Source organism: Panicum virgatum, chromosome 9N, assembly GCF_016808335.1.
Source record: "Panicum virgatum strain AP13 chromosome 9N, P.virgatum_v5, whole genome shotgun sequence".
NCBI classification, from domain to species: Eukaryota; Viridiplantae; Streptophyta; class Magnoliopsida; order Poales; family Poaceae; genus Panicum; species Panicum virgatum.
Window position 1 is genome coordinate 2403035 of NC_053153.1, and position 23884 is coordinate 2426918.

Sequence of the window (23884 nt, forward strand, 5' to 3'; positions counted from 1 at the left end):
TAAACTAATCTACCGCTGCTGAAAAAAGATGCTGCTGCTAATAAATCTTTCACCGAGCCTGCCTCGCCTGTAATTTCCTACGGGCAGCCTAACAAACTTTGGTGTCCCTGTCAGCAGTGTTCAGGTAAAGAAAATCGACCGGATCTCCGAGATTGACTCGCCTCTTTTTTTCAGCGGGTCGAGCTGATTAGATCATTAGAATCAGATAAAAAAAACAGCGAGAGGCCAGGGCAGGGAAGAACTCAAACGAAACCCTCCTTCGTCGGTTCGTCCTCCGCCCGCTGCTAGCTAACCTGACGGCGAAGCCCTCCGGCCGGCCCCTTGTTACATTGCATTGATCCAGCGCGAGCAGGTGGTTGATCGTTGGGCAGGCTACAGCGCCGGACTCGCTCGCAGCGACGATGGCGACGGAAAGGGAATCCGCGCGCACTCAATTCCTCCTCCAACAGTCCCCCACTGGTGACCACTGTTTGTTGGCTCCAATCAATCCATGGCGATGGCATGCCATCTGCGAGTCAACCCCCGCACGGGCCCCTCCCGCCGATGCCCGCCATGGCATCATCGGCAGCAAACATGTGCATCCACCCACGAAACCTCCGTGGAAATGACCGACCCGGCGGCTAGGCCATCGATGGATGCCGCCGAATCCGATTCGATCTGTCCTCGCCTCTCCGCCCCGGGGACATGAAAGATTCCTACGGGTTTCGTTCGGGGGCTTCGCCGCTCGCCGGCACGTGTGTAGCTTCTGCTGCGCCCGCGTCTTCGTTTGGTCGCTCGCTTGCTTTCCCGTGATCCGGGGCGAAGGCTGTGCCTGCCTGTGCTCCTCTCCTCCCACGACCAAGATTCGGCAGATCTCGCCGCCGTGTCTCTGTGTCACGGTTGCTGTCCGCACCGCACACACGTCTGGCAGAAAACGGAAATGGTCCAACCTTTCTCGTGAGCTAGTTTGGATGCGTGTTTGAGCCTGGTGTCAAAATACTGACCATAATGGTGTCAAAGTGCTGACCATAATGGTGTCAAACTTAACTAGCAGTGCTGTTTTATTACAGGTGGATAGTGATGTTGTGATTTTGTGAAAAGGCAGTGAGTGTATCACTGCTGACGACCGGCGTCGAGGCACGATTAATGCGACAGCTCAGCGGCCGCCGACCCCAGCTCCAGAGCCACACGACGCGGACGAACACGAGTCACAGCCGCGCCCCGCCCGCAGCCATGTGTTCAGTTGAGGCCTCAGAAGCGCAGCAGCCTGCCTGTCGCGCGCACCACAAAACAAGATCAGGATGTCTCTTCTGTCGGACGATTCTCGTATTTAATTTGTTAGGTATATGTATGCGTATACGTACAAAAATACTCGTGTACTACAGTAGGCCGTTTCTCTCCATGGGGTCGATACGGTGACGATAAGATCTTGAGCCCACTCAGCCCAGGGGGTTTACTCGATCGCCTGGCCCCATCGCCCGTATCGCGAAAGCGAAGCCGAGGACCAGCGTATTTTGTCATGTGGTGCGTACACTACAATGATCGCGCGCATCTGCCAAAACGACTGACTTGGATCGGATGCCCTCCCTCTGGAAAGCCAACCAAAAGCAGCCGGATCGGGCGTGCCACGCCCATGTGATCGAATTGTGAGGTGCGCGATCTACTCCTAGGCCCGTTTGGTTGCGCTCCGTAAAATTTTTGAAAAAACATCTTTTTACATTTGAAGTACTAAATATAGATTAATCACAAAAATAATTACAGAACTCGTCTGTAAATCGCGAGACGAATCTAATGAGCCTAATTAATCCGTCATTAGAGGTTGTTTACTGTAGCAATTTAGCGCCTGATTACAGCCTAATTAGGTTCATTAGATTCGTCTCGCCATTTACAGACAGCAGTCGCAATGCATTTTTTATTTCGTCTAGATTTAAGTCTCCATGCAGGTGCCGGAAAAAAATTTGGAATTTTGAATTTTGTAACTGAACACGGGCCTACATCGATGCTACTGCTTCATCAGCTGTTCATCAGCTGCCCCAGTCACTAGGGGGTGATTGGTTGTCTGGTTTTACCCCAACCAGGCTCGCGAGATGCGACCTATGCATGTTTGGTTGGCTGCAACCGTGGTGGCCAGACAACCAAACTTCTTGCTAGGCTCCTGGATACGAGCCAGGCTCATGGATACTCCCTACCAATCAGGCCCCAAAGCGGACGCCCAAAACTGGAAATAAGCCGCGTGGATGGAGCACCGATGGAGCACATGCGCTGACGCAAAAGTGGGAGGAGCTAGTAGTAGCTGGTAGCTGGTAGCTGCTGCCTACTGCTCGGATGCCGGAAAACTCAGCGACGGCTGTGTTTGGTTCCAAAATTTGTCTGTGTCTGTGTTTAGATTCTGGAAAAGTGGGAGAAAAAGTCACATCGGACACTGTAGTACACTGTTGTAATTTTTGTTTGTTTGTGGTAAATATTATTCTACCATGACCTAATTAGGCTCAAAAGATTCGTCTCGCAACGTACATCAAAACTATACAGTTAGTTTTTTTATTTACCTACATTTAGTACTCCATACATGAATCATTTGCTATAGTTAATGTTTCGATGTGATGGAGATATGATGGAAAGTTTGGATTTGGGGGGTTTGGGGCATCTAAACACACCCTCTCCAAAATAGTTTTCACCTATCACATCAAATCATTTATCTCATGTATGGAGTATTAAATATAGGTAAATAAAAAATAATTATTGCATAGTTTTGATGTGCATGACGAGACGAATCTTTTGAGCCTAGTTAGGTTATGATAGGACAACAATTACCACAAACAAACGAAAAGTGCTACAGTGTCCAATATGATTCTTTTTACTACTATTTTATTTACGGATCTAAACACAGCCGAGATCTCCGGTCCGGTGGCGATCCGGCCCGGAGTTCCGACGAAACGGCAGCCACACATGCGTGCGCGTGCGACCGGCGACCAGCTCGGTCGCCGGACCTTGCCACCTTGTGTGGGACGAGACGGCGGCAGCCTCCACCGGTTTTGTAGCCGGCCCGTGACGGAAAAAATCTTCCCGCCCCGCTGACCTGCGTTGCGTGGCCGCGCGGAGATGGTGAGTGAGCCGAGCGCCTAGCAGCGGAGCCGACGCGCGCGGTGGGCACTCCTCCAGATTGGCCCGCCGGGGCGGCGTGGCCCGGCTTGTCTTCCCCACCTGCCACCACCCGCGCGCGCGCGCTTGTTCCGTGCGGTTTCGGCGCTGGGGAGTGGCCGAGTGGGGACGCCGCGGGCTTGGCTTGCCGCCTCGGCTCGGGTTGCCGGGTTGGCCGCGGTTGGGTCACGCGGTCCGCGTCGTCGCGAGGTCCACGGCTGCGGCCGAGGGAGGAGGAGGAGCGCCGTTTCCAGACGGCCGTTTCGGCCGCCGGCACGGCCCGGGCGTCCGAGCGCGTTGAGGTGGTCTGGCTGGGGCGCTCCCGTACGAGGCCTTGACACGCGGGCTGCTTTGACTTTTGGAAGCCAGGCCATGCTCGTGCACTCGTACTGGTCTCAAAGATAAATTCCAAGATCACTACTCTTCACTAGTCACTACCATGCCCTGCACAGTTACACTACATGATCTCTTGCTGGCCATACTAGCGTCTGTCAGTTCGTTTGGTTGCAAACCGTGCACCCAGCACACGCAAACACACTGAAAAACAGCGGTGGTTGACCTGACCAGTCGTACTAAGCGATATCAACACCCAAGAAAAAAAAAAGAAAAATCAGGGGGCTTTTTCCCAACCGATCCGTGTGTAGTATGGCGACGCAAAAAAGCAAGGGCCCACCACCACCACCAGGCACAGGAAGGCTCACACACTGCTGGCCACACGGACGCGGACGCAGAAGGTCGCATCAGGTCTCCGCACCGAGGCGCGGGGGCGGGGCCCACACACCCCACCCGGTAGGCCAGCAGCTGCCTGGCGGGCTCGGACGCCCACACGAGTCAACGCCTAGAGTTGGAAACCACCTTAAACTATTCGGACATTTCAACCCCACCCACCACTCTCCTCCCACAAGTCAACTCTCCGCGCAAGCTTAATGCTCCCTCCATTATAACCACCCAACCCTCCTCCCCTCCCCCCACCTTCTTCTCCCCTCCCCCTCCCACCCGGTTCCGCTCCCGTCCCGCCATGGGCAACTCGCTCGCCTGCTTCTGCTGCGCCGGCGGCGGCGCCGGCCGCCGCCGCCACGTGGCGCCCGCCGCGCTCCCCTCCGACCCGGCCTACGACGAGGGCCTGGGCCACTCCTTCTGCTACGTCAGGCCGGATAAGGTGCTCGTGCCCTTCTCCGCGGACGACCTGGTCGCCGACGCCAAGGCGGCCGCCGCGGCCGAGGAGGCCACCACGTTCCGGGCCATCTCGGGGGCGGCGCTCAGCGCCAACGTCTCCACGCCGCTCTCCACATCCGTGCTCCTCCTGCTGCCGGACGAATCCGCCGCGTCCTCGGCCGCCGCCGCCTCCTCCGGGTTCGAGAGCTCCGAGTCCTTCGCCGCCGTGCCGCTGCAGCCGGTCCCGAGGTTCCCGTCGGGGCCGATCTGCGCGCCCGCCGGCGGCGGGTTCCTCTCCGGGCCAATCGAGAGGGGGTTCCTCTCCGGGCCCCTTGACGCCGCGCTCATGTCCGGGCCCCTCCCGGGCGCCGCCACCTCCGGCCGCATGGGAGGCGCCGTGCCCGCGCTCCGCCGGAGCCTCTCCCACGGCGGCCGCCGCCTGCGAAATTTCACGCGCGCGCTTCTCGCGCGTGTGGATAAGTTTCAGGATTCGATGGATCTCGGCTCGCCGGACGCCGCCGCCGCCGTGGCCGCCTGCGGCGCCGATTCAGCCGGGCTGCAGTGGGCGCAGGGGAAGGCCGGCGAGGACCGCGTGCACATCGTGGTGTCCGAGGAGCGGGGATGGGTGTTCGTCGGTATCTACGACGGCTTTAACGGCCCCGACGCCACGGACTTCCTGGTCTCCCACCTCTACGCCGCCGTGCACCGCGAGCTCCGCGGCCTGCTCTGGGACCAGTGCGAGCAAGAGGAGCAGAACGACCAACACCCCGAGCAACCGACCAGCACCACGGCATCAGACCACCAGGATCAGCCTGCCCATCGCCGCCGCGCCCGCCGATCAAGACCCCCGCGCGGCGCCGACGATGACCAACGGCGGTGGAAGTGCGAGTGGGAGCGTGACTGCTCAAGCCTGAAGCCGCCAACTCAGCGGCCCCCTCGGAGCAACAGCGAGAACGACCACCTCGCCGTGCTCAAGGCGCTTGCACGCGCGCTTCGCAAGACTGAAGAGGCCTACCTGGACGTCGCCGACAAGATGGTCGGCGAGTTCCCGGAGCTTGCGCTTATGGGCTCTTGCGTTCTAGCCATGCTTATGAAAGGAGAGGACATGTACCTCATGAATGTAGGCGACAGCCGGGCTGTCTTGGGAACAGTGGACAGTGTTGATCTCGAGCAGATCAGTGAGGGTTCATTCGACGGATTGGTTGGGGATTGCTCCCCACTCTTGTCAGCTGTGCAGCTTACATCCGAACATAGCACTTCGGTGCGAGAGGTAATTGAATTGGTTCACAGTTTGGTTAGCTTAATTGATTCATTCGGTGATTTCTGTGATGCTCATAGCTGACAGTTACTCATATATGGGGTGTGTGTGTGTTTGCAGGAAGTTTGCAGAATACGCAACGAGCATCCTGATGACCCGTCCGCAATCTCAAAGGACCGGGTGAAGGGCTCGCTTAAGGTGACAAGAGCATTCGGAGCTGGTTTCTTGAAACAGGTTAGCCTATGTTTGATTATGTCCGTTTTGCAAAGAATGGTTTTGGTTTTGCAATTGGCATATTTACGAGCCTTTTTGTTCCCCAAGAAAGAAGATCTGCAATTGAAACTTCTATGGTCGATAGAGCATAAAGTCTAATGTCATTATATCAGGTACATAGTTAGACACTTTTGCTGCAATTTCTGGGCTAACAAATAATTATTAAGATCTTGATTAATCAAGGTCAAAAATGGAAAGCGACATTTGGTATAATTGGTCCAAAGTTTGAAAAGAGATTAAATCACTCTCGGTTCTAATTTTCTTGGACTGGAAATTATGACCATCTTACACTGACAGACTGTCTTGACCTTGACCTTAAAGCATAAGGTCACCTGTACATATTTTTCAACACATGAATAAATTATTGCCGTTTCACAGTCACCATGTGTATAGCTAGCCTCAATTAAGTGTAGGAGAAGCTGCTCCAGAGAAAACGAAGGCTGTGTTTAGTTCCGCGAAAAGTTCCTAAAATTTTTCACTGACGCACATCACATCGAATCTTACAATACATGCATGGAGTATTAAATGTAGTTAAAAAATATAACTAATTGCACAATTTGGTTGTAAATAACGAGACGAATCTTTTGTGACTAATTACTCCATGGTTGGACATTAGTTGCCAAATAAAATCGAAACGTGCTACAACAACTTTTTCGCGAACTTTTCGCGAACTAAACACACCCGAAGTTTCTTTTGCTTCTGTCCAAGTGCTAAGAATGTGCTTGTGCAGTACCGAAATGTGGCCAGCAAGTTAGCGGATGGAGTGGCTTTGACTTTGAAGGCAGGCACGTTTCTCCTAGCAAACGAAAATACTGTCGGTTCTAGTAAAACCATTTGATTATAACACTTGTGCAAATCAATCATGACGCCATGCAAGGGAAAGGTCTCCTTCTTGGAACTGAAGTGAGATATAACTTATAAGAAAAAATTGGGACGATAGCCATGATGTTAAGCAACCCAAAATTTTCTAATGTGATGAGTGATTGAGTCAACATGTCTTAGTTTTGAAATCTAACATGCATTAGCGCTCAATCTTGTATCTTCTGTGTGCAGCTTGCATCATACTCATGTTTTCCTTCCTGCGCTGTGCACTCACAATTTCTGCTATGTTTTTACAGCCCAAGTGGAATGATGCACTGTTGGAGATGTTCAGGATAGACTACGTTGGGTCGTCCCCATACATCACGTGCAATCCTTCCCTCTTCCACCATAAACTTAGTACAAGGGACAGATTCTTGATACTATCTTCAGACGGGCTTTACCAATATTTCACCAACGAGGAGGCGGTTGCTCAGGTAGAAATGTTCATCGCAACAACCCCTGAAGGCGACCCTGCTCAGCATCTGGTGGAGGAAGTTCTTTTCCGAGCCGCAAACAAAGCAGGTATGCTGAAGTCATATCGTGTTTGTTTGGTAGTCGTTGTGCAGTAACCTTTGAACTTCTCGAAGGTCAAGCTGAATGATCCCAGATCGGTCACTGATCATGTTTCTCACATGCTTTGTGGTTGCAGGCATGGACTTTCATGAATTAATCGAGATACCTCAGGGCGACCGTCGGCGATACCATGACGATGTGTCTGTCATTGTAATATCTTTGGAGGGTAGAATCTGGAGATCATGTGTGTAAATAGATCAGCAATACTAGATTAGAGAAACAAACGTATAGAGAAAGAGAGGTTCTTGCAGACCTTTGAGCAGTTCTTGCGGCTACTCCGCTCCTCCCCAGCTGCCACTGTACAATATCAACAAAGCACTGGGTTGGACTTGGGCTTGGGATCTTGGCGTATCCAGCTGAACTACGGTGAAATCCCCTGGACCACGACGACACCGTCGCCGTATGAGATGTTCATGTAAAAGAGGATTTGTTCAATTATTATTAATATAACTAAAATCACGACCGATTGGTCAGCTTTCTTTGACTTTTTCTTCTATTTTTGCATCTTCAGTGTTCATACTTAATAGTACATGTGCATGGGAGACTGATTCAGAGTTGGACTCGTATGATTCTGAAATATTAGAATTTTATTATGCTGAAATGCAGAGGGTTCTCTTGGTCAGAAATCATTCGCGGTGTTGACCTCTTAACTGATAGCCCGCCCTTTCTTCCGAGCTACCCCATGTTGAACAATTCAGCAAGCACTGCCAGGTTTGCCGGCCTTATCTTCTGGGACAAACCATGGGCATGGGTTATCCATGGCTTTATGCCATGAATGAACCTAAGTTGACCTCTGATCTAGCATGCCCTACTCACGATCAATCGGGCCTTACGGAGCTAGCGTTATCTCTTGGTTTCAGCACTTTCTGAAATTCAAAGATCTGATGAGCTTGATTGCTGCTTCACCAATAATTGTAGTCGCGCGCCTTTGTTGTAGTATTGTATTTCGAGTCTACCTCCACTTGCTGTATAATTTCAAAGAGCTTATACTTTTTTTTATCACTAGTTGGTAAATAAATAGCGCATTTGTTAGATAAAAAAGGGAGATAGCTTTTACTAGTATATGCATTTATTTTCTGCCAAGTAGTGAGAGCGTGACACAGGTATCTTCAAATGTTTGTTTCCTGCGATAGATGACACTATTCTGAAGCAAGGGAAAGCAGGAGCAGGCACTTTCCTGTAAGAAACGCATTCTTTTTCGGGCGAGTGGTTGCTAGTGCGATTAGAAAGCCCATCCTGCCGGGTCATTTCCCTGTTATATTTCTCCCACTACGCGCACTGATGCTGAGCGTCATTCAGGTCACTTGGTTGTCAATTACGGAGTAGTTTCCAAGCAAACCCTTTTATACTGTTGCTTTTAAGGCACAGACAGTTGTAGGGAGCAACAACAGCCTTAAGCTGTTATCTATCTTAGTTTCCCAAGGAGAAAAGAGTTTTATTGATTATTCATGATTATTGTTCACGGCTAATATTCACTCCCCACGGACATAATCGACACAATTGACTTTTTCAAGTCTTCGAGTTTTAGTTTTGATCACTGTTTTTTTTCTTGTTGTGATATAATTATACAATGTAATAACTAGAGATTACAAAAGTATTTCTAAACAAATCTAAACGTATGATTTATGTGGCTTGAAACTAAATATTTTAAAAACTACTAGTGGTCAAAGTTTTAAGATCATCAGATTTTAGTCAAAGGGTTAAGTAGTATTTGCTCAACTCACCGTGGATCTTGCGACCGCCTCGCTGCCATGAAGTTCTGTTTTGGACATTGAAGAAGCTGCCTCTTGGGATTAAGTTCTAGTATCAAAGTCGAAGAAATAGAACACATGTTATTATTCAAGATTTTTTTTAGTGTATAAAAATTAGTAAAGACCAATGTCTTTCACCGGGGCTTTGGGGAGCAGAGAGCCCGCACGATGGGCTCGTCCAGAAAAAGAGACGGCACCGTAGATAATGGGCCAAGTAAGGATATTGGCTGGACGCCAACAGATACACAGCACAAGCGCTGCAAGCCTGTGTATAGCCCATGGGCCCAAAACCCTTCTACCTACTTATTTCATCACCGGCGTCCACCTCTTTCTTCCTGAACTGAAGGAGAGAGACAAAAAAAAAAAAAAGGAATAAGTCCAATTTGCCCCCCTAAACTTATCGAGGAATCCGAATTAACTTCGTCAACTACGAAATCAGGAATGAAAGGTCCCTCAACTACTCAACCGGACAAATTACTCCCCTAGCGGGTTTTGTAGGTGGTTTTCGCTGACGTGGCAGGTGGGCCCCACATGTCAGCTCCCGGGCCCCACCTATCATCCTCTCCTCTCTCTCTCCACCTCTCCTCTCCTGCCTCCATCCCTGCAGCGCCGCCGCCCTTCCTCTGCCGTCGCCTCCCTCCCTCCCTCCCTCCGCCACGGTGCGCCACCGCTGCCCGCCCGCGGCTCCCTCTCTCCCTCCGCCCCACCGCGCCGCCGCTGCCCGCCCGCGTGCCGTTGAGACGCTCCGCTCCGCCGCGCCGTGCTGCGCTCCGCTGCTGCCTGGTGGCGCACCTTGCTCTGCTCCGCCCCGCCGCGCCCCGCTGAGCCGCTCCGCCGCTGCCCGCCCACGCGCCGTTGAGTTGCTCCGCCCCGCTGCTGCCTGGCGCCGCGCCCTGCTCTGCTCCGCCACGCCATGCCCCGCTGAGCCGCTCCGTCGCGCACGGGCGGAGCAGAGCGGGCGGGGCCAGGAGAGCTCATGCACGGCGTGGTCCAAGGTGCGACAAGGCTCACCCCAGCAGAGGAATGGTAGCGGAGGGGCGGCGCGACGAGGAGACGCGGCGGTGGACAGCAAGCTCCGCCGGGAAGGGTCCTACAGGATGGGAAAGCGGCGATTGAGCGCAGGAATCGGTAGGGGAGAGGGAGGAGGAGCTCCCCTCGTGAGGAATTGGCGAGGGGCTCACTGGAGAGGATGAATCGACGACGGCCGGCGGCGGCAATGTAGGTGGTGGCGACGGGAATGGAAGAGATAGGGAGGAGGGCTAGGGTTTGGGGCCGGTTTGGCTTATAAAGGGGAGGGGAACGGCCTGGCCAGCGGCCGCCGGCGTGGTGCGCTGCCCCTACTGTCCAACGGGAGGGCGAGCAGGCAGGGGAGAAGGGCAAGTTGGAGGCACGCCGCCGGGGACAAGGACGACGACGGCTCGTCGGTGCACTAGAACGAGAGCGAGGCAGCGACGGTGGTCGGCGGCGGCGGGTGGTAGCGACAAGGGTGTTGGTGGCCGGCCGGAGCAGAGATGTTGGAGGCCGGCGGTGCAGGGAGGGAGGCAGGGGAGGAGAGGATGACAGGTGGGGCCTGCGAGCTGACATGTGGGGCCCACCTGCCACGTCAGCGAAAACCACCTACAAAACTAGCCATGGGGTCATTTGTCCGGTTTGAGTTGAGAGACCTTCCATTCCTATTTTCGTAGTTGAGGGGATAAACAAGTTTGGGGGTGGGGGGGGGGGGGATATTGTCCCAAATTGGAGTTATTCCGAAAAAAAAACCACCGTCGCCGCCGTGCCGGCATTTCCACCCGGAGATCTAGAAGGTACCCCTATGAAGTGGAATCGCATCGTGCTACATCGCGGCCGCCTTCGCTAGGTGATTGGAATTATTTTGTTGTTGTGCAGTTGAGATGGCGCCGGCGGTGGCGAAGACGGGGCTGTTCGTGGGGCTGAACAAGGACCACTTTGTCACCAAGCGCGGAGCTCCCGCCTCGCCCTTCCGCCCTCGAAGGAGTAAGCCTATGATGCAATGCTCCATCAGTTCTTCTCTTTGTTTCTGTGTAGATGGGTGTTTCGCGTCCCATGTCATAGTTGTATGCTGCAATGTGCGATGGTTAGGTGCTGTCGTTGTCGTTCCCTCCCTTATCTAGGCCATGTTTAGTTCCCACCACATAAACTCCGTAAACGCAAAAAAAAACGTCACATCGAATGTTTCGACACATGCATGGAGTACTAAATGAAGTCTATTTACAAAACTTTTTGCATGGATGGGCTGTAAATCGCGAGACGAATCTAATGAGCCTACTTAATCTATGGTTTGCAACAGCGATGCTACAGTAACCATCAGCTAATTATAGATTAATCGTGGATTAATTAGCATCTTTAGATTCATCTCGCGATTTACAACCCATCTGTGCAAAAAGTTTTGTAAATAGACTTCATTTAGTACTTCAAATTAGCAAGATTCTTTCGCAAAAAAAATTTGCGTTACAACTAAACAGGGCCCTAGCTGTCTTCTGCTCATTGGATTGAGCTGAGCAAACTAAGACATCTGGTTCTATGTAACCTGACAGTTGATGATGTATCTACGACTTTGCTATTTCTCTGGTCCCGGAAAACGTTTTCCGAAACATTGCTGTGACTGCGCAAGTAAATGCAGTCATTCCTCAATGACTGAACTTGGATTCGTATATTTGCATTTTTTTTCAGAGCTTTCTTCCGAAGCATTGATTTGCTGTCACATATAGAATTGTAGCAAATGGTAGCAGATCGTATTCAGGATTTCATGCTACTGGGTACTGAGAAGTGAGAACATTATCTATGACTCATTTCCTTTTGCGCATTGGTTTTACACATACTTAGCTTTAAATATATCAGATAAGTATGTCCATGTACTCGTAAATTGATCGGCACTTGTTCTTGAGGTCCCTTCCTTGAAGGCTTCAAGGCATTAGAGATGAATCTCCTCAGAGTCTATTTTGTGTATAGGAGTCTTTTGTGCCAGCTTCAAGTGCAATTCTTGTGAAACTATTGCACCAGTCACTTAGCTAGTTGGCTTAGGCATTCTTATTAATTACATAGACAGCAGATGAAAGGATTGGATTAAAATTTGGTGCAATCAACTTATTGTGTCCTTCTCCTTCATTGAACAAGTTACTAGTTACCGCATCATTTCAGCGTATGTTGGTGGGATGCTCATTTGTAATGAGACTATCTATATATGTTATGCTTGAATAGCTTTCTGAACACGTTACTTATTTTTGTTGATTAGGGAAGTTGCTGAATTGGCACCGCATTATCACTTAGCTTCTGTGGATTTGTTAGGACTAGCATGCTCTTAAGTTGGCTAAAAGAAAGCTTGGACGCACACGAAAGCTAAGAAGAAGCGTGAGAAGATGCTCAATGTTCTTAGGAGGATGAGGTATGCTTCTACTTTTCATTCTTGTATACTTGGAGAGAATACTACCAAATTTGAAAGAGTTGCTTTTGATGATGGAGATAAAGTTTTGTGTATCAAATCATGTTGTGACCCAAACCAATCATCTAAGAGTTGCTCCAAGATGAAAGCAAGGCACCTTTTGACAAGATCCTTGAGGTACAAGGTTAAGAGCCGTATTTAAATTGAGTGATGTGCCCACCATTTATCCATTTACTTTTAGATAAATGCTCATTCACGTGGGAGAAATTATGCTCTGAACATAGTTCTTTTGCTGAAGTATAGCGGAACCTAGTAGTTACTAGCAGGAAGCTCAACAGCTTAAGTCAATAACTTAGCTAGATTGTTTTAAATTGTGCAATAAAAGCTTTGCTAGTAATCTCTTTCAAGGCTTTATGGTCAGTTTCAAGTACACAGGACTATCCTAGTACTATCAGTTCTTTTCCCACTATTTGATTTAGTTTAAGTGTTTTTTCTTTGCATGACTTAAAATCATTTCCCTTGTTTGTTCCACCACCCCTTTCATTTTCCAACAATAAAGCAACCGCACAACCATGCCTCTCCATATCGCTCTGTATGGTGTAGGTCGTTTTTATTGTTTATTTCTTGCTGTATATCGCTTTGCAGGATTCCATATTGTCCTTGTTGATTAGTTTCAGATGAAAACGATATATGGTATGGTTCCAAATGCAGTTATATTAATTAGGGTCTGTCTCGGAGTAAAGTGACTGATTTTTTGTTAGGCATAAGTCACTGTATTTTTTTCAGTAACTTATTTTTTGTTAGGCGTAAGTCACTGTCTTTCTTTGATTGACTTATTTTTTGCTTATGTGTAAGTCACTTCTTGGGCTACACAAAACCAGATTGGGTGCTGCAGTGGGCTATTATTTGAACTGCTTTTGGTTAGCCGTTAGTCTCTGGTGGGGTCTTAATTGGCCTGGGGGCTCTATTGACTGTTGGTTTGGTACTGTGCCCGTTAACAATTCTTTGAACTATTTTGGACTAGTTGTTGATCGGAGATGAACTTGTTTTTGGACTGTGAGCTCTCTAGGCTAGCCGTTGGTATGTGGTGGACTGGTTTTTGGACTATGAATTCTCTGTTGACTGTCTTAATCAACAAAAAAGCATAGAACAGCTCTGAATCAAGTGAGTAGCCCCCAAAAAATATAGCTGGGCTTCACTTTGTTTTGTAAGTGTTGAATTCAAATTACAAGACAGCAGAGCAGAAACGTGTATTAACAACCTAATCCCCACATATGAACAGCCAAAATAACAAAAATGTAATGTCACTATAAGTTAACTAAAAGTTATACAAACAAAACAGAAACAATTTTGTCTCAAGATAGAAGACCATGAACCACAATTGTTAGTGGATCTGGTTAGATAAAAGACTTCCAAAAACCAAAAAAATGATAATTGACTAAAGAAAAACATTCCAACAATGAAAATAACCACACTTAGTGGATCTGAATAGATTTGATTTCAATTCAGACTTAAATATTACACATATGGTTGCTTGCCAAAAGTAGATAGTAGAATATCAGTTTGCAACTACATTTCAAAAGCAGGTCTTTTCCTCACCAACTCTAACATTATGCCATCCAAAATAACAGACCAATCAAACTACTATACAACTAAACTATTATCCGACTCAGTTGCAGGCCCTTGGGTGCTGGTTGGTATCATCATAGTAAGGCATCTTCACAACACTTTTCACTAACTCGAAGAAGAACTTGGTGTCACCAACAATGACATACCTAGCCCTCAATTCCTCAGCATCAACATGTTCAGGGCATAGAATGAATGCAAAGTTGCCATCTGGATCAACAACAACACAGTAATCTCGAACATTGCGAAACCCAACTAACCTCTCCAGAGCACGAACAGACCGCATCCAAAAATAAAATGCATTACATACATAATTTACACAAAGACAATTTGATGTAAACAGAGTACAAATGGACTATAAATTCAAAGTAAACATTAATTAACAGTATTGAACAAACTACAAATAAGCATACTAAATTGTAAAATGAACATTTCCATGAAAAGACAAAATTCATCACCTGAGTTCTCCTTCCCTCAACTGATCAACTCCAATCCTACAAATCCCAGAAAGTAATCAGATCTGGTCATATGAAACAAAAATAGTAAGCTACAACAAAAACTCCAAAAAGTTTATCATCCTCACTAGAGAGCCAATAATCAATAAAGCAAAACCAAATCTACAGTTAAATGAATAACGGCGGCCCATCTGGATTTCAAAGTGATGTATGTGTGAGAGATCAAAATCTAAAACTCTATATCAACAAGAATCCTCGGCCGATCACAGACAAAACTCGAGATCACCCGCAATAACGCTAGAACAATAAATATGGAGCGAAGGATAGGAAGATGAGAGTAGTAGTATCGACAAAAACATTGTCAAGTGACTTACTTTTGCTTATGTATAAGTCACTGTCTTTTTTGCATAAAATGACTTATATATTATTTTCCCGTAAGTTACCCATCTTTCCTGTAGAGTGCTTGCCTCCGCATACAAGTCTTAATGTTCCTATAGTGTGTGCCTATCCCTAACAGGTCCGCTATATAATGTGTTGCACCCGTTAGATTTATTCGGGCTGCTATGAAGCATCTGTTGGTAACAAACCCAATAATAGTGTAAGGGCAATGCAGTTCATATCTTTTAAATGATATCTTTTGAATGAAAATTTGAAAAATAATAGGCTGGCCAATTGTGGCCCAATCAGTCAGTACTAGGTACTATTGACACATAGTATTTTTGAATAAAAAACAAGCCTAAAGTTATGTCTGTGCATTCAAAGATAAAATGAAATAAAAAGGAACACCAAGTAAAATTATACAATACATAGACACTACCATACTAGCTTGTCCAGCTCTAGAAGTCTAGGGCAAAAGTAGTTGGGACAGAAATGAAGTGACCACTCACCTTACTGTCACCGCAACACTAGCAGCACAACACAGGAAGGCCATGGCCAAGAATGACAACACCATCGGCCATGGTAGCACTGAGAAATGGAGCAGTCATATTAGACTATATCCGTACGAGCACCTATGAAAATAACAAGTAACAAAATTCAACATTTAATGATTAGTTTCTGGATATAAAAAAACTAGACATGAGAAACCTCACCCACTAACTTGTGCACAAAAAACCTAGCATATTTACATTGATGAGTGCACATAAGTAACACACACGCATGCACATCATTTTTACCTAGATTTTCATATTTACAGTAATAAATGAGAAAAATATAGATCTCACATGCCTATCAAAATACCTGGACTTTCATATTTACAGTAACAAATGAGAAAATTATACTAAAAATCATATATGATTTTTACATGACAGAACTAATTTAGTCTTCTGAATTCATGGAATACCTAGATGTATTTCCACAGCAAAGCCCTGCAAGCAATATAATAGCAAATGTTACTCAAAAAAGAAGTTATAGCGACCATAAAAAATTGTCTATTATTTAAGAAATCAGAATTCACCTCACTAATAAGGCTCTGCAGTGGCAACGGTAAAACTTGAGATCCCTGGTTGAATAATATGTTAGTTATCCTATATGATTGCAAGGACTGATAACCATGGAAAGAGTGCACAAGCAATATGAGTAATTTATTTAGAAAAAATAAAGCACCAAAAATAACAATCAAACTGATGAAGAAAAGAAAATTATTGTAGTTACACAAAATCATTTATGAAATTACAGCACAACATACTATAGTAATTTTTTTCTCAGTTGGGCTATAATTATTAATGCTACGACTTGAGAAGATTCTTTGTGTAGTAATACAAAGATTATTGCTAGGCAAGACATATACAGACTTAGTGAGTACCTTCGAAGTAAAACATGGACACAGACAACTTTGAAGAATTATAAAGGGGATAAACATTGTCTGGAAAAATTCCTATGAATACTAGAGACCAATGCCTCTCAATACAAATGGACAGCCAGTTCTGCTATTAGTTTTTATTTTCACAAAGAAGACAAGAATAAGATCATGAGAGCATACAGAGCAAGTCGTGCATGATGGGCATACCAATGGTAGACTACCTTTATCCTACCCTTTGGAAATGTGGAATTTCGTCAAACACCTGGCAAGCACAGCTGCTAGCTCCCAAACCAAAGACACAAGAGCGTTGCAACACTTAAAAAATAATGAATCTACTATACAGGTTGGCCATTATATCTCACAAATATAATATAGTGTGAAAATCAGTGTACAATAAAGGTTAACTTGTACTTTCATAAGACAGAAAAGCTCCCTGATTAATTCACAATTTTGATAATTAAACTAGAAAATTATATTATTAAATGTGAGTGTAATTATAGTATAAGTTACTTGTAGTTTTCTAGACATTGATCAGGAGTGCTAATTAACCAAAAACAAAACTGACCAATCAGCAACCACAATGAACAAATACTGTATGTAAGACCGTACTACTCATTAACAAAAGTAAGAGTTAATATATCAAACTAATAATCCCCTAGCCTCTAAAAAATGCTTCTATGGTAACCAAAATAGAAATGCAAAACTCTGAAACTAAAGTATGTGCAGAGAAAACTTTAAACTTAAAGTATGTTCATATAACATTAAAAAGCATACTAAATTCTAAGATGAATATTTGCAGCGAAAGAGAAGTTCTTCACCTGAGTTCTCCTCAACTCATCAACTCCATTCCTGCAATCCTAGAAAGTAATTGGTCATGGAGAAACTAAAATACTTGGGTATATTTGGCATCTAAAATCCTAGTGAAGTATTGCTCACTATTATGTTTTATAGTAACAAACTACAGAATTAAAACATTAAGGAGGGTGTATTTGCATATTGAGTCCACAATAAATCTTAAGCTCTCAACTCACCAAACTAAAAGAGTAAGACACGCTAGTATTTTTGTTGCAACCACAGCTTTGGTATTATCTTGTTCTCTTACATATAGAACGGTAAAAGAAGGCCTTAGTGGAAGATGCTAATGGCCATGATGGCCTCTAAAAACTGAGAATACATCCTGAGGAGAACAAGTGGCTCTCCTGACTCCACTCCCTAAAGACTAGGAGCTGCTAACAACACTGACATGTTTAGCTAATTAGCTCATCGACTGCTAACTGAATTAAAATAGAAAGATACACAAAGACTCGACACTACATACTTAACACGAAACATGGGTTACTGTCATAAAAATATAATGGACATAGGAAGAGGAACCAATCTGTTAGGTTATGGAACACAGAGAACGGTCAGATTTCTAAATAGAAAACAGGTGTTGCAAAAAGTCAATTTGAATAAGCTAATATGAAAGAACATTTAGCAATGTAATTGGCCCTACTTCAAATATTCTCCCATAATGTGATTTGGATATATCAACAATCATGTTTTCACAACCTATCCCAAATACAGCTATATGAAGAACTGATGTGAGAAAATTACAGTAACCAAAATACAAGCAGCTCTAACATTTTACAGTAACAACCAAGAAAATTACAGTAATGAGTCAGGTTGTAATTCTAGTATAAGCTATTTATAATTCAAAGTTTCAATGAATGACGTTTTCAACCTGGAATGAGTAAACCAATGAAAGGGATAGGACAGGCAAGAAAGGAAAAACATTCAGTCATAGAGTAGCATATTTGAAAAAGTTCACATGGACCAAAATGCTCTACTTCTAATTGCAGTAGTACTACATGACTCAGGAAATCAGACATGGCAAACTATAGTGTTAATTGTATGTACAAACTATATATTGCAAAATAGAGTAAACGATCCACTGGATGTAATGACAATTTGAGAAGGAAGTGAAGTTGCAAGGAATCTATATATATCACAACAATTCAAGTCTAGGTAAACATTGTGGTATTTGTCAACATTTAACGAAGCCCCACTCAGAGTCGGAAAGCAAAAGGATGGCAAAAATATATAGATTGCAACTGACCAGATTAAATGAAACATTTCAGACCAGAGTGCAGATAATCCAAGTAAAAGATGGAGCATCACAATCATAGATGCCAAATGAAAAAAAAACTGGACCTGGTAGTTCCTCAGCTTATAAACTACTAGACCAACAATCAAATACATGTTAGCTTTGTAGCCTGGTGGATAAAACAATGTTTAGTATAGATAAGTGACAGACCCTGAAGTCATCCAGAGGGGCCCAATCTAAGAGATATAGCTTGCTAATTAGCATATACAAGAAAAAACTAGCTGCAGAAAGGAACACTCTCCGGTGGCAAAATAGCGACAGTAATAGCTATGCAAGAAGTTTTGCAAAAAAACATCTCTTTTACTTAACTTAATAAATCGTGAGATACAATCAGAAAACAAGAGACACCAAGTGTATTTTTAAGAAGCTTGACAGCTGAACAAAAGAAAACATCAAATTCCATGGTTTATTTGACAACATTTCTCACAGATAACAGTTGAGTAAGAATAGACAGCTTACACACAGCTTGCAGCTTGGCAAAATATCAAATTCTACTAGACAGATTAAATACAATACTTCAGATATTTCAAGCCAATGCAAGTAGGGGTAGGAGATAAATAGATGGCAAACATACTTCACCTGGTACTTCCTCTAAGCCAAAACTGTAAAACTGCAGATAAAAACTCTGACCTTGATAACTTCTAGTCTGATGAAAACAAAAGGCAAATAGAACTACAACCTTGACAACATCTATCAAACTGCAGATATTTGAGGCCAATGTTGGTTCATTACAAGCACAGGTGATCAGGTGGCCAAAATATAAATTGAAACTGGATAAATTAAATACAACATTTAAGATCAGTTAGCGCATCACAAGCACTGGTTTAGGGTTTACTGGTGTTCAGGATTCAAAACCACATGTAACCCTAACCAAAACCGCAATGAGAGGTGTGCACATCTTGCAAACGATCCATACACATCCTGAACATAAATAAAATAGTATTTAAATGCACATGGAAATATGTTTATGCTCACGGTGATGCCATTTTAAAGGCATGGAAAACAAGACAAACAGCACACGAAGGTGTGAATTAATAGTGAAAAAACAACTCTGAAGTAAACGTCCAAAAGCAAAGATCAAATTTCCAAAAACAGGGGGGGTGGCGGGCTGGCGGCTGATAGAACAATAGGACTTATACTCGTCAAATAATATGGGGGGTAATGGACAGACACAGGGGAAGAGAATCCCCAACATCTGAAACCTGACTGCTGGAGATTAATTGCAATCGAGGTCGATGACACAACAGCGTAGGCCTCTGATTCACACCCCACTCGTCGATCTGAGTTCAACAACTACAAAGACCCTGAACTTGGAACCCTAATCAATATATAATCCTCAAATCCAAGCCACATACATCTCAATTCAACATCGAACACCTACAATCTCGATTCGAACCCTAACAAATCCCAAATCATCAGTCTAACTGCTCCTCACGAGATAGGAACAAGAGAACAGGAGAGAGGAAGAAGTTGATGAGGAAGGTACGCATGGCCGATGGAGTTGAGACCGAGGTGGTACACCCACCGGCGCGGGCGGCTTTGCAGCCGTGGCCATTTATCTCCGGCCGCGGCGAGGAGGAGGCCCGAGTTCCCGCCGGCCGGGGCGGCGACAGAACAGGCGGAGGCAGACATGAGGAGCTGCGAGTGGAGGGACCGCGGGGGCATCACAGGGGGCGCCGGGTGGAGTCTCGGCGAGGCGAGGCTCAGCGGCAAGGCGCATGGAGGCGAACGGGAATGGATAAGAACGAGAGAGGAGAGAGTGGATCGGCACACTAGTTGAATGGACACCAAGCAAACAGATAACTACTTACCACCAGCCCACTCGGCGTACAGCGCAGGACAGAGAAAGCCAGGCCCGGTTGGCCATAGATCGAACGGCTCTCACGATCGACTTACACAAATACAAGAAATAAGTCATCTTAAAAAGAGTAAATCTGTATTAATTATGGTTGTATCAGATTGATAATATTATGCATTTAAGCTGCGAAAATAGTAGAACAATGTCAAGTATCGAACGGCAGTCCATAACAGAGTAGATCATATGTCATTGTGGAAGCAATTATCAAACACAGAACAAAAAAGGATCGACTAGGCACCAAATGCCTTTCATTCAGTTGAATGCATCATTGTGTACAAAGAAAAGTGAGTCTGAGAACAAATAATTAAAGTATAAAAGGGTTACCTAACCAGCTACCATCAACTGTTATACGTTTCACCACAAATGGAGGCTTCGGTCATGAGTTGTGTACGTATTGGTTCATGACATCACATAATCCACACAATCTCTGTCGTTATCTACTCGATCTGGCAATCCATCACAGGAACCACTGTTGCACCAGATGCTGATGGGGGGCTATCACAACTATCTGGAGAGATGCTTGCATAGTTTCATACTGGATTGCATAGTTGCAAACTGGAGGATATGGATGAACTGAAAGGCGGAGCTACTTTGGAGCCGATGTTCAGCTGAATTATTCCAGTCCAAATCTGGTAGCAGTAGTTCCACTCTTGATTGAGTTTCATAAAGTTGTTAGCAACTTAAATTTAAATCACTGAACTAGTAGTGCAGTTACTTGATTCATCATTTTGCTCGATACGGTGTTCTTTGTGTTCATAATCAGGCACTCTTTCAATTTTGACTGATCCTGTTTATAATCTTAACAGTGCAGCTAACTACTTCTGATCTTGTCTGCAGATCTGCGAAGTGAAGCGGCGCAACTTGCTAAGAAGTGCTGCCGTTGTGTTGAGAATTGACTACTCAGTTCTGATAGACAGAATTTTGCAGGACGTATCTAGTGAAGGAAACCGAGCTTACACATGGATACTCATTTGACTGAAAGTAGATAATAGAAGGTCTTGATTCCTTCTTATGAGGTTCTGTCAGTGTTCTGGCTGTATATTTTCTCAGTTTTATGAAACACTTGAATATGCTGATAGTCTGGGTTTGCCGTTACACTGTTGGATCAAGTTTTGTGTTTTGTGAGGGACTAAGCAGCTAGAGCAACCTATATCTTGGTGATGTAGTATCTAATATGAGTTGTGTCTTGTTCCATCAGTTGCTTTTACAGAGAAATATATGTTTCCACTGCTCTGAAGGCATCATAGGATTCTGTATATTCTGAGAAAAACTGATATTGTGACTTCTATTTATTTTGCTAAACCAGAATGGATTTGGTCTGCTTTCAGCTGTAATAATTAGTTTTTCTGAAGTAACTGCTGGCAATTGGTACATGCCCTTCAAAATTTGAAGCCTAACTTCAGAAATCACAGTGTGCAGACCGGATCAATTTTCTGCCAGTATCTTCGTACATTCATGGTACGCTCACACTGAACCAGACCTCTTGTTCTGTAGCGAGCTCGCCACTTTTTGTTCGTTGCACGACGCGATGGCAGGACGTGAGATTCCTGCCTTCCCTAAATAGTTCCAAACGAACCAGCTCGCCTTACATGTATTTGGTGCTTTCCCAGTTTTCCCAGCAGCAGGCATCCTCCGACCGGCCATGGCCAGTGAGCCAGCGGCCCAGCGATAGGCGCACGGTACACTGGCCACGTCCATTCTGCCCTCCTGCCAGTGCCTGCAGCAAACCGGCCGGACAGAACCTCTGCCGCGGCGCCGTCGTCGCGGCGCGCTTGGCCGCGCGCGCCGCCGTCCAATCAATCAGGCATCCTCCGACGATCCGCGGACCAAGACCCGGCCAGCAAGCTGCTGGCGACCATGGCTAGCCGGCCAGACCCGGCCGGGCACCGTACCGCCCGAGCGCGACGGGCCGTTTCGCTCGCCGCACGTCGCAGCCTTGCCCGAGCGTACGCGCCCGCGCCGCGCGGCGCTCCGGCGGTCGCCTGGACACGGCGCGGTACACGCGGCGGCCGTGCCCCGGCAGGGGAACGAGCTGGATCTATCGGTGATAAGAATCTATCGGTAGCGGTGGTGCGATCCGCCGCGGAAGAACTCGGCGCGACGGCGCGGGCACGCACGCCGCCGGCCGGGGCCGGCGACTTGGCCGGTAGGTAGGCGTGTGTAGTGCACGTTGCTGTTGACGTCCGCATGCACGTACGCCGGCGGCCGGGGCGCGTATAGTGCACGTTGCTGTTGCTTTTTACCACCAGCCCTGCAGATGACGGCAATGATTGCGCGCGCGCGCGGCGGGGTGGCGCGACACGGCACGGCACGGCACGCGCAGCGGCATGATGGGCACAGGAGGAAGGAAGGCTACGGCGACTCCCGCGCGGCGCGGCGGCGGCGGCGTCACGTCCGCTGGCGTCGGACCAGCCTACGCTAGCTAAGGTAGCTACGTGCGCGCGCGTGGCGGCGGCGGCGGCGGCGGCTTTGGTCGCCATGTTGTTCGCGTGTCGGAGCGCGCCGGCCGACCCGATCGGGGCTGGGCGCGGCCTACCTGCAGATCGGTAGACGAGGATGGGCGCCGCGACGGGGCACGCACACTTGCAGGCCGTTCCGGGCGCGGCCGGTGACCCCACCACCGGGACGGCGACGATGAGCGGATGATGCATGCATGATGGCGCCACCAAAAGGAGCGGCACTCGCAAAGGTGAGGCGGACAGGGGCTAGCAGCCAGCAGGTAGGTAGCCGCGTCGACGGCCGGGCCGGGCCTCCGTCCCGTCATCTGCGGGGGGGGGGCCAATGCCAGGGGCCGGGGCAGGGCGTGGGCGGGGATCGAGGCTGGGCGGCCGGCCGGCGGGCAGACAGGCCGGGACGATCCGAATCTGTCGTCAGGCTCTCCGCACTCGTCACTCCCCAAATTCGCTCTCTAAAAGAAATATTTCTGCCTGGTCATCGAGATTCTCTTCTCTATATTCAGTTTTGCTGCACCCGTTCACTCTCTATATCTCCACTCTATACCAACTACCAGCAGACGGGCCCACAGGTCAGATATTTTTTACCCCCGTCGGCGTCCTCTCTCCCTCCCCGCTCTCTCTCTCTCTCATTCTCCTCCCCTGCTCCCCCCGCCTTCACGCTACCCCTTCTCCTGCGCCCTCCCGCCGGCGCGCCGCCCCCTCCTACTCCCTTCTCCTCCCTCCTTCCACTCGACTGCACGACCCTCTCCGCGCGGCAGGAGCCCGCGCCGGCCAGATCCCACGGCGGGCGGGGCGGTGGCCTCCGGCCTCCCCTGCGCCGCGGCCCGCGCGGCGGGGGCGGTGCTCGGCGCATCCTCTTCCTCCCAGCGCCCTCCCTTCCCCATCTCCTTCCCTCCCCCATCTCCCCCATCTCCCGGTAGAGGCGAGGTGAGATGGCCATGGCGCCCGCCCCTGCCCTCCTCCTCCCTCCTCGCTCTCCCATCGCGGCGGCGCATGGCGAGGTGGCCATGACGACGCGCGGCGGGGCTCGGAGGCGGAGGCGGCGACGCCGTCGCCCCCACGGGGTCCATGGCGAGGCGGAACAAGGGGCAGTGGAGCAGGGGCGTCTGGTCCTCCTCGCGGGCGGCGGCAGCTCCCTCACGCCGCAAGCTCGA

General features: G+C 47.6%; 1 protein-coding gene and 2 long non-coding RNA genes across 3 annotated transcripts; 2 read left to right on the forward strand and 1 right to left on the reverse strand.

Annotated features, from left to right (window-relative positions):
* The first annotated feature begins 4100 nt into the window (after positions 1–4100).
* Positions 4101–7723, forward strand: LOC120691435 (protein phosphatase 2C 35). Its single transcript, XM_039974503.1, has 4 exons — positions 4101–5542; positions 5651–5764; positions 6922–7186; positions 7314–7723. Exons 1-4 carry the CDS (start codon positions 4136–4138, stop codon positions 7427–7429), a joined length of 1902 nt encoding a protein of 633 aa, XP_039830437.1. The 5' UTR covers positions 4101–4135; the 3' UTR covers positions 7430–7723.
* A 3151-nt stretch (positions 7724–10874) lies between these two features.
* On the forward strand, positions 10875–21518 carry LOC120687687. Its single transcript, XR_005680806.1, has 3 exons — positions 10875–10983; positions 12242–12391; positions 21112–21518. It is a non-coding gene; the product is annotated as an uncharacterized LOC120687687 (long non-coding RNA).
* Positions 14373–15733, reverse strand: LOC120687688. Its single transcript, XR_005680807.1, has 2 exons — positions 15357–15733; positions 14373–14508 (listed from the first exon to the last, which is right to left on the reverse strand). It is a non-coding gene; the product is annotated as an uncharacterized LOC120687688 (long non-coding RNA).
* Positions 21519–23884: the final 2366 nt, after the last annotated feature.